The sequence below is a fragment of the Prosopis cineraria genome, unplaced genomic scaffold (assembly GCF_029017545.1).
Source record: "Prosopis cineraria cultivar Desert tree isolate PC_DT_omini unplaced genomic scaffold, ASM2901754v1 PC1267, whole genome shotgun sequence".
In the NCBI taxonomy this organism is placed as follows: Eukaryota; Viridiplantae; Streptophyta; class Magnoliopsida; order Fabales; family Fabaceae; genus Prosopis; species Prosopis cineraria.
This window is the reverse complement of record NW_026556592.1, coordinates 1-11,450: the sequence shown is the minus strand read 5'-3', so window position 1 is coordinate 11,450 and position 11,450 is coordinate 1. Positions and strand designations below refer to the sequence as shown.

At 36.1% G+C, this 11,450-nt stretch overlaps 1 protein-coding gene and 1 non-coding gene across 2 annotated transcripts; one reads left to right on the top strand and one right to left on the bottom strand.

The window, feature by feature from the left end:
• Nucleotides 1-3,818: 3,818 nt before the first annotated feature.
• LOC129299708 (uncharacterized) lies at nucleotides 3,819-6,576 on the bottom strand. Its single transcript, XM_054938172.1, has 2 exons — nucleotides 6,061-6,576; nucleotides 3,819-3,951 (listed from the first exon to the last, which is right to left on the bottom strand). The coding sequence occupies exons 1-2, from the start codon at nucleotides 6,457-6,459 to the stop codon at nucleotides 3,937-3,939; spliced, it is 414 nt and encodes a 137-aa protein (XP_054794147.1). The 5' UTR covers nucleotides 6,460-6,576; the 3' UTR covers nucleotides 3,819-3,936.
• A 2,007-nt stretch (nucleotides 6,577-8,583) lies between these two features.
• LOC129299710 (small nucleolar RNA R71) lies at nucleotides 8,584-8,689 on the top strand. Its single transcript, XR_008590626.1, has one exon. It is a non-coding gene; the product is annotated as a small nucleolar RNA R71 (small nucleolar RNA).
• Nucleotides 8,690-11,450: the final 2,761 nt, after the last annotated feature.

Below are 11,450 nucleotides of genomic sequence, written 5' to 3'. Positions count from 1 at the left end.
GAACCCTAGAGATTAGTTGATTTTGGACTCATTATCTTCTCATGATTAGGCTAAGTTTAGCTTCCCTTTCCTCTTGACTAAAGCTGTCATGACTTAAGAAAATTATCCTAAGCCAATTAACCTAATTAGCTAACCTCCCTAGGTCTTAGATTAAAGTCCCTAGTTTAATTAACCAATTGGTGAAGACATTAGCCAAGTGATTCACTCAAAATCCTCTCTCAACAGCCATGGTCAAACACATAAATTGAGCAACCACAAGATTATGTCAAGCTACTCAACAACACAAGCATTAACACCACAAGATTATGCAATATTAACACAAGAAATTCACTAATTGAAAAACACAAGATTATGTGCCAAACAAAGAGTGGCAAAATTCAGTCATGGCTGTCCAAGGAAGAAATTAAATGAAACAATCCTCTCTCTTTACATCAACATCAAATTCAAATTAGAATTTATAAGCTAAGATGATTAAACCCTAGATTAAGGAATCTAACCATCTAGTAAAAAGAGAAGAGGATAGGAAACAAAAGAACTTAGCCAATTTGAAGCTCAAGACTCATCCTCCATCTTCATCTCTCTAGGATTCCACAAAGAAACTTAGCCAATCTTCATCTTCAAGAACCCTAGTGATTGCTTGTGAAGGCCAAACTCCATAGCTCTTGAATGATGGAAATGAGCTTCAATCCTTGTGAAAATGGAAGGGATGGAACGAAAATGAAGAGAGGAGAAGAATGGTATGAGTTTTGTGGAGGTTTGGTGGCTGAAAATGGAGGTTAGGGTGCTGGAAAATGAAGAACAAAAGAGAGAAAATGAAGAACACTATGAACAAGAGAGAGAGAATGTGGAAGATGAATGAGATATGTGTTGGATCCCATTTGAGACTTAAAATGGCGTGCTCCTTGGTGTCTCCCATCAGCTGAAGCTTAATTAAAATAAGGAAAAAGGAATTAAAATGTAAATGGGAGCCTTGTCACACTTGCAAGGTGGCAACTTCCTATTGGTTTGTAGATGATTCCAATGTGTGCCTAATTTCCCATGTGTCATCCACATCATTTTAGCTGATCTAATCCCTCAAAATAATCATAATTCACGTGCAAACCATCAGCCATTGTCCTCAAGGAGTGTTGACCTCAATTGCCCAATTGATGCACAAGTCACATGCCACCTATGTCACATAAATCACATAATTCAATTAAATAGCATATGATATAATAAAATCTAATTCATGTCCAGAATTAAATTCATAATTAGAAGGGAGAATTTATTAAATTAACCAAGTTTTAGGCTGCACAAAATTATATAAAAATTTTCACACAAAGGCAAACCAAAAACTAGGACAAACTAAGACACTTAAGAAAGTGTTGACTTTTTTATTTAATTACTCCCAAACTAAAATGAATTTTAAAAATATAATTTCACCATTCATCAACTGGACATAAAATGCACTTTGTCAATTTTTCTTGTACATTTTCTCAAAAGTTCATTTTTTGGACCAAAATGCCCCTAGTGCACTGATATTAGAAACTTAGGCAAAGTTCCAAATCTAATGCAATGTGTGCACTTGAAGGTGATAAATCATTAATAAAATGGTCCTAATTGACAAATAAAAGTGGGTAACAAATGTGTTCTATCAATTCCCCCACACTTAGCTTTTGCACTCCGGGCAAAATCAAGTGAAAAAGGTCCCAAAAGAAACTATAAGACAAAGAAATAAGAGAAAAACATTGTTTCAAGTCACTAAAATACTAGCTCATGAACTTCTACAAATTATCAATCAATGTGGCAATAATTACGAAAGAATTATGCACATCACAAACAAACCCTTACCAAGAATCAATGTCAAAGAGTAAGCCTCTCTAGGTTAAGTGTTTGCTCTCATCACTCAAAGTGTATAAGGTATTAAATTTCACTCAAAATTTCTTAGGATAAACCCTACTATGAATTTGTAACCCTTCTACTTCTCCATCACTAAATAGCACTTGCAATCAAGAATCAAATGGACTTTATTAGGTTGTGATATAGGTAATGAAAGGATGTCTAAGAAATGCATGTATATAAAAAAAATAGGGTTAGCATCAAAATAATGCTAAATCAAGATATCCCCTTAATATGCAAAGCATAACCTAACTCAATTGAGTGAACACCTTAACACAATGATGATGGAAAGAAATGATAAGAAATAATAAAACAAATGGAATGGATGAGCTAGGCAACTTTTTATTTTTATTTTTATTTTTTTCTTTCTTTTCTTTTTTTTTCTTCTTTTTTTTTCTTTTTCTAGCAACTTTATTTCTTTTCTTTTTGACTATATTTTTTTTTTCAAATCTATCTTTGTTTTTTTTTTTGGTTGCCCCTAACTCTTTGAAAACAATAGAAGTAATGGATAGAGAAATGATAATAGGCATCCACTCATTTGATCTAGGACATGCAATGAATATTAAAAAGACATATAAAAGTGTAACATGCATTCCTTGGGGAAAAATAGGGTGAATATTTTTTTTTTTAGGAATCAAACCAAAGGCTCAAAGTGGCTAACAAAGGATAATAAATAATAATAGGTTGGCTATTTGGCTCTTGGCTATTTTTTATGAATGCCATCTCTCATCTCCTATCAAACAAGTGCAAGATATATGGTCTTAATTAAGAAGTGAAACAAATTCTAGAGGGTAACATCACTAAGGAATTAATCACACATGAGTGTTTAGCCTCTTCCATGAATGGGTAATATGCCACTCTAATCCATTAATTCAAGGTAAAAGAATGTTCACTTCACACCTATTCAATCCTAAAAATTACCACATCTCAAGAATCAAAATATCCATTCAAGAGCTAGGTAATTAAGTAACCTCAAACAAAACAAAACAAAGAAAAAAATTTTTTTTTTTAATTTTTTTTTTTTGCAAAACCAAACAAAACCAAACAAACAAAACAAAATGTTTATTTCTCTCCCCCACACTTAAATCATGCATTGTCCTCAATGTATGTATAGACTAGTGATAAAATAAAGTGAGATCAATAATGAATGCATAATAAAAGTGTGGTGCAGATTTTTTTTTTTCAAACTAAAACACAAAACAAAGAAGTCAAATAAAGCAAATAAACTCTAATTTTCCTACTAGGTTCATCTCCCCCACACTTGAACTATACCTATCATTAAATATATCAATTAAAGGAAGGTAAAAGCTCAAGGTTAGAGAGATACAACCTTATCATGGTGGTTCAAAAACATGTTGAGAGAAGTCCTCCTCCTTTTGAAGTGATTTGGCATCTTTGTAGAGCTTGCATAGGTGACCATTGATTTGCATAGTGGAACCCGTGGCTTTATTCAAGAGTTGCAAAACCCCATAGGGAAACACCTTGGTCACTAGATATGGTCCCTCCCACTTAGACTTCAACTTGGCATGCTTATGAATAAACCTTGTTTGGAACAAGAGGACTTGATCTCCTTCTTGGAACTTTTTCCTCAAGATTAGCTTGTCATGAAGGATCCTTGTTTTCTCCTTATAGATTCTAGAAGACTCATAGGCATCCAACCTAAGCTCCTCAAGTTCTTGCATTTGAAGAAATCTCTCCTTAGCCGAAAGATGGAAATCCAAGTTTAGTTTCTTGATGGCCCAATAGGCCCTATGCTCTATCTCCACAGGGAGGTGGCAAGCCTTTCCATACACCAATCGAAAAGGAGACATGCCAATGGGAGTCTTATAAGCGGTCCGATAAGCCCACAAAGCATCCTCCAAGTGTAAAGACCAATCCTTCCTATTTGTGTTCACCACCTTGGTTAGGATTTTCTTGACTTCTCTATTTGATACTTCGGCTTGGCCATTAGTTTGGGGATGATATGGTGTAGAGATTTTGTGATGCACTCCATATTTAGCCAAGAGAGCCTTCATCATCTTATTGCAAAAGTGGGATCCTTGGTCACTTACCAAGGCCTTAGGAACTCCATACCTACAAAAAATATTAGATTTGAGAAACTTCAAAACAATCTTAGCATCACAAGTTCTAGTAGGAATGGCTTCAATCCACTTTGAAACATAATCAACACCAAGTAATATGTACTCAAAACTAAAGGATGGTGGAAAGGGACCCATGAAGTCAATGCCCCAAACATCAAAAATCTCACAAAATAAAATGGGTTGTTGAGGCATTTCATGTCTCTTACCCCAACTACTAACCTTTTGACATTTCAAGCATGCTTTACAAAATTCATAAGAGTCTTTAAACAAGCTAGGCCAATACAATCCACAATCTAAAACCTTCCTAGCTGTCTTATTTGAGCTAAAATGACCACCACATGCATGAGAGTGACAAAATTCAAGAACAGAAGGCACATCAACATCATCAACACACCTCCTAATCACTTTATCACTACAAATCTTCCACATCAAAGGTGGTTCCCAAATGTAAAATCTAGACTCTCTTTTCAATTTTTCAATGGCAAAACGTGAAGCACAAGGAGGCAAGACTCTACACTCAATATAGTTAGCAAAAGAGGCATACCATGGAGGCTTAGATGAAATGGCACACAATGCCTCATCAGGAAATGAATCACAAGGAATAGTAGGGTTAGAGTTTACCATAGTAGCTTTTAAATGAGGTAGTCTAGACAAATGATCCGCTACTTGATTGGTAGAACCACTCCTATCCCTTATCTCCACATCAAATTCTTGCATTAAGATCACCCATCGAATCAAGCGAGGCTTAGAATCTGTCTTCTTAAACAAGTACCTCACAGCAGCATGGTCAGTGTACACAACAACTTTAGAGTTAAGAAGATATGATCTAAATTTATCAAGTGCAAAAACAATAGCAAACAACTCTTTCTCAGTTGTGGTGTAATTAACCTGAGCTGAATCTAGGGTCCTAGATGCATAAGCAATCACATATGATAACTTGCCCTCTTTTGACCAAGCATAGCTCCCACAGCAAAATTAGAAGCATCACATGACAACTCAAAAGGTAAAGACCAATTTGGGGCTTTAAGAATGGGAGGGGAAATGAGCATGCTTTTCAAAGTGTCAAAACTCCTTTTGCAAGCATCATCAAAAACAAAATCAACATCTTTTTGTAAGAGTTTAGACATAGGCAAAGCAATTTCACTAAACCCCTTTATAAATCTCCTATAAAAGCCTGCATGTCCCAAAAATGATCTCAAATCTTTCAAACAAACAGGATATGGCAAAGAAGCAATCACATCTACTTTGGCCTTATCCACCTCTATGCCATTGGAAGAAATCAAATGGCCTAAAACAATTCCTTTATCTACCATGAAATGGCATTTTTCAAAGTTAAGCACAAGCTTCTTTTCAATGCACCTACCAAGCACTTTATCTAAAGAATGCAAGCATGAATCAAAGGACTCACCATACACAGTAAAATCATCCATAAAGACTTCCATGCAATGTTCAATAAAATCACAAAATATGGACATCATGCATCTTTGAAAAGTACCAGGTGCATTGCAAAGACCAAAAGGCATCCTCCTATAGGCAAATGTACCAAAGGGGCATGTAAAGGTAGTCTTATCTTGGTCACTAGGAGCTATAGGAATCTGAAAATACCCACTAAACCCATCTAGGAAGCAATAATGGGACTTGGAAGCCAATCTCTCAAGCATTTGATCAATAAAAGGCAAAGGAAAATGGTCCTTCCTAGTCACATTATTGAGCTTCCTATAGTCTATGCACACTCTCCAAGCATTTTGAACTCTAGTTGGAACAAGCTCTCCTTTCTCATTTTTTACCACAGTAATCCCCCCTTTTTAGGTACAACTTGGGTTGGAGACACCCACTCACTGTCAGCTATAGGATAGATGATCCCAGCACTAAGTAGCTTAACAACCTCTTTCTTTACCACATCTAAAATCAATGGGTTAAGTCTCCTTTGTGGTTGCCTAATGGGCTTAGCATTGTCCTCAAGAAAAATTTTATGTGTGCACACAATAGGGTCAATACCAGGAATGTCAGCCAAAGTCCAACCAATAGCATGTATGTTCTTTCTCAACACATCAAGTAATGCATTTTCTTCCTCAAGAGATAAAGAGTTAGAAATTATTACCGGAAGCTTCTCATTCTCAATGAGATATGCATACTTGAGATTGGATGGTAAAGGCTTCAACTCCAAGGTAGGTGGCTCTACACAAGAGGGAATGAGCTTCTTCAAGTCTAATTTGGTGGAATATTCCATGGTACTATCTTGTCTTTTAGGCTTGTCACTTGTTTTTGATTTCTCCTCTTCTTTCTTTACAGCCTCCCCCTTTTCTTGCAACTTGTCCTCAAGTGCTTGGACTTGAGCCACGGCCTCGACATGTGAAAGTGTAGAATTTTCCTCCAATAGCTTGGGAATCCTAAGAACATCAAGCTCGAGTGGAGAAAAACTCATAGATTCGGCCTTAATGGCTTTAGTACCTACAACACAAGAAGATATACCCTTCTCAAGCATTTCAAGATCAAGCATAGGAGATATTTTAAACAAATCATGAGAAGAAGTAGTTGCATCATTCAAGCATGCATCAATCTCTAAACAAATAGGACAACTACATCCATCAATACATGTAGTAGTAACAAGAGACAAATCATCATCAACATGTGAGAAAGAATCAAGCATGTGAGACTCACAAGCATCATGAAGCAATAACTCAATGGAACTTACACCTAACAAAGAATAATCCTCAAAAGGATGTTTCATTGCTTCATATATATTAAAAATAACATGATCCTCTCCACATTTCAAAATCAAACTACCTTTTTCCATGTCAATCAATGTACGGGCAGTCCTCATAAATGGCCTTCCTAAAATCAAAATATCATCCCCACTCCCTTCTTTTGACATATCAAGCACATAGAAATCCACAGGAAATAATAGACCTTTAACACAAACCAACAAGTCTTCTACTACTCCATGTGGTCTTCTAACACTTCTATCCGCTAATTGGCATATCATAGGTGTCTTATGCATGCAATCAAGACTCAAGGCATGATAAATTGAAAGAGGCATAACATTAATGGCTGCACCTAAGTCTATCAATGCATGAGAAAAATGTGTGTTGCCAATCTTGCATGGAATTGTGAAGGAACCGGGGTCCTCACATTTTATAGGGAGTTGAGGCTTCATGATAGCACTCACAGATGAGGGTAATTGTACCCTTGCATTAGGCCTAAATTTTCTTTTATTTGTACAACAATCTTTCAAAAATTTGGCATACTTAGGAAAGTTCTTAACTACATCCATCAAGGGTACATTAACATGAATCTTGTGGAAGAAATCATATACCTCTTGATCAAATTGTCCCTTTACTTGCTTAGGGACCACTTGTGCTTGTGGAAAAGGAAGCTTCTTCATAATCTCTTGACTTTGCTTTCCTTCTTCCTTCCTTGAACTCTCCTTTCTTGTTTCACTTTGCTCGGCCTCTCCCTCTTTTTCCTTACTAAACAACTCGGCCATAGTCCCCTTTTCCACCTTAGATGGTGGTTGCTCACATATGATCTCCTCAATGTTTTCATCCTCATCATCTCTACAAAAAGATGCATCATTAGGAGCAAAAGAAGAACTAGAAACATTAACATCAATTGAAGAATTTAAAGAGGGCTTCTCGGCCTTCCCTTGTCTTTTGTCTTCTTGTACTCTTTCTCCCAACTCCTTGCCACTCCTCAATGTGATAGCATTAAGATTAGCTTTAGGATTAGCAACGGTGTTGGATGGTAATGTAGAGGCTTGAGCATTGGCTGCACTTAATTGGTTAGCAAGCATATTCATTTGAGAAGTAAGGGCATCAATTTTAGAGTTCATGTTCTCACACTTGTTACCCATACTCTCTACCTTGTTCCCTAAGCCATCATACATGTTTTTATACAAAGAGTTCATTTCAATCAACTGCTTACGTAACACATTCACATCATTAGAAGAGTTCGAATTAGAAGAACTCTCAATTGGAACAAGCCTCCTATCACTATAAGAATTAGAAGAAGGTGTAAGAGAATTACCACTTGGATTGTAGCTTTGAGAAGAGCTACCTTGAGACAAATGAGGTGGAGGGTCACGGCCAAAGGTGTTTTGATAGGATCCTCTTTGTTGATTGTCTTGTAAAGCCACATTTGGATTTGAATAGGAGAAATTAGGATGGTCTCTCCATGAAGGGTTGTAAGTATTAGAATAAGCTCCTTGCCCTTGCCTCCCACCATAGGATTGTTTTCCATTGTAGATAGCATTTACTTGTTCAAACTTAATAGGACAATTGCTTTCTACATGCATAGGTGAGTCACAAAAAGTACAAGAATAAGGGACAAGTGCTTGAGAAGTACTTACATTGCTCACTTGAGATATTTGTGGAGCCAACATTCTCCCAATTCTTGGCAGCTAGCAAGTCCACATATGAATCATTAAGAACTGAGGAACCTACCATATTCACATTTCTCTTTTCCCTTGTAGAGTATTGAGCACCACTTGAAGCCATCTTGTCAATTAGTTCCCAGCCTTTAAGGAAGTGAGGTCAATCAAGCATCCACCACTAGCGGCATCAATGTTAATTTGTCTCTTGGAATCAAGCCCTCATAGAAATATTGGACTAAATTCTCACTAGAAATTTGATGGTGTGGGCATTTAGCCAAAAGGCCTTGGAATCTAGTCCAATACTCATAGAGACTCTCATCCTCTCCTTGTTGGACCCATAGATTTGCTTTCTCAAATTGGTGACCTTGGAATTTGGAAAGAATTTATCTAAGAAGAGTCTTCTTAGCTCGGCCCATGTGCTCACTTCACATAAGAAGGGTAGTTGAAATACCACTCCTTTGCTAAACCTTCAAGAGAAAATACAAAAGCCTGAGCTTGAACATCATCACATTTACATGCATAGGCTTCATAGTATCACAAACCAATAGGAAAGTATGCAAAAACCTATGACAATCCTCTCCTGGTAACCCATGAAATTTAGGCAATGCATTAATCAAGGAGGATTTAATTTCAAATTGAACATTAGTAGGAGGAACATATAAGCCATAAGGATTATCATGCCAATTAGGTTGAGTTAATTGCCTAATGCTCCTCTCCTCTCTAGGGTTATGCAAGCCTTCAAATTCATTATTAACATGGCCATCATCATGCAAATTCTCATTCCCATTCCCATGGCCCTCATTATGCACATGCTCATGTCCTAAGATACCTTCCATTGTTGAATTACAACCAAATGAGAATCAAGAATAGGTTGTGATCTTCTCAATCTAGAAATAGTCCTTTCAATTTCTGGATCTAATTCAACAAAAGAGGTATGTTTTCTTCGGGTCATGCACTAATCAAGCTCAAGAAAATTAAGAACAAAGAACAAGCTAAACTAAAATGCAAATCAACATGAAACAATTCAAACACACAAAAAGCAAGAGAAATAATTTTTTTTTATTAAACTCAATAGCAACAAAATGAAAAAAAAAATAACACCAAACAAGTAGAAAGAGAGTTAGAAATGCTCAATCAAGAAGCTTTGGCAATTCTGGAATTCGCACAGTAGGCTCTCTGGAGACAGTGAACTTGTGAATTTTCTATCAGCAAATCCACATGATAAATTCCCCTGAAACTTTTATGAGAAACACAAGAGATATACAGAAAATTATATAAAACTTTTAGATTAAAAATCCTGCCCAATCGTTCCCAGAATTTTTCACAAGTTGGTCCTCAAGTCTGGAGAAACAGGATTTCGTCCAGAAGACCTTCAGAGCTTCTAACAAACTTTCAAATAGGAAAATGGAAAAATTGAAGAAAATCCTAAACACAAGAAACAAAGATAAGACAGCGATAAGAAAAATGAAACTGGAATCAATCAATTTGAACGCACAAAGAGGAAGATATGCTAACTCAAATTGAAACAGGGTTTTGGAAATCCTCTGTAATGGCTCCCTGGACCTTGTTAGATTGTAAAATTTCCACAGGACACTTCCCATGTCCAAAATGACCAAACCAATTTTAAAGTGAAGCTAGGATATAGAGCTTTCAATGAAATAATTTCAAGTTCAAATTCCCTCAGACTCATTCCCAGTTAATTTTCAATTTCAGACAGAGACACTAGAAACAGAGTATTTTCAGCTCTACACCAACCAACGAAAATTGCATTAATTTTTTTTTTTCTTTTTCAAACAGAATAAAACACTCAAAACACACAAAAAACACTAAAAAAGAACAAAAAACAAATTTTTTATAATTTTTCAAAAATTTTTCAGGAACACTAAAATGTAAATTAAGTACTAAACAACCTTAGAATTAAACTTAAACCATTCCCCGGCAACGGCGCCAAAATTTTGATAGGAAATTAGTCGCTTATCCTCAAAATTACACTAAAGCTAACCCTAATGCAATATAGGGCCAACCCTAGGTCATCTCCCAAGGAATGGTTTTAAGTCTAATTGAAAGTTATCTAGTGAAATAAATCAACCAAAGTTTGTAGGAATTTAGTTATCTAGCTAATTATCTAAACTAATTACCTAATATGCAAGTAATTAAAATGCTAGTGAAAGTGAGTGAAATGAACTTCCCTTTTTACAATAATGGAACCCTAGAGATTAGTTGATTTTGGACTCATTATCTTCTCATGATTAGGCTAAGTTTAGCTTCCCTTCCTCTTGACTAAAGCTGTCATGACTTAAAAAATTATCCTAAGCAATTAACCTAATTAGCTAACCTCCCTAGGTCTAGATTAAAGTCCCTAGTTCAATTAACCAATTGGTGAAGACATTAGCCAAGTGATTCACTCAAAATCCTCTCTCAACAGCCATGGTCAAACACATAAATTGAGCAACCACAAGATTATGTCAAGCTACTCAATAACACAAGCATTAACACCACAAGATTATGCAATATTAACACAAGAAATTCACTAATTGAAAAACACAAGATTATGTGCCAAACAAAGAGTGGCAAAATTCAGTCATGGCTGTCCAAGGAAGAAATTAAATGAAACAATCCTCTCTCTTTACATCAACATCAAATTCAAATTAGAATTTATAAGCTAAGATGATTAGACCCTAGATTAAGGAATCTAACCATCTAGTAAAAAGAGAAGAGGATAGGAAACAAAAGAACTTAGCCAATTTGAAGCTCAAGACTCATCCTCCATCTTCATCTCTCTCTAGGATTCCACAAAGAAACTTAGCCAATCTTCATCTTCAAGAACCCTAGTGATTGCTTGTGAAGGCCAAACTCCATAGCTCTTGAATGATGGAAATGAGCTTCAATTCTTGTGAAAATGGAAGGGATGGAACGAAAATGAAGAGAGGAGAAGAATGGTATGAGTTTTGTGGAGGTTTGGTGGCTGAAAATGGAGGTTAGGGTGCTGGAAATGAAGAACAAGAGAGAAAATGAAGAACAACTATGACAAGAGAGAGAGAAAGGGGTGGAAGATGAATGAGATATGTGTTGGGATCCCATTGAGACTTAAAAATGGCGTGCTCCTTGGTGTCTCCCAA

Excerpts from the sequence above, each read along its gene's own strand:
- LOC129299708 (XM_054938172.1), bottom strand. The coding sequence starts at position 6,459 with ATGCTTGATCTTGAAATGCTTGAGAAGGGTATATCTTCTTGTGTTGTA.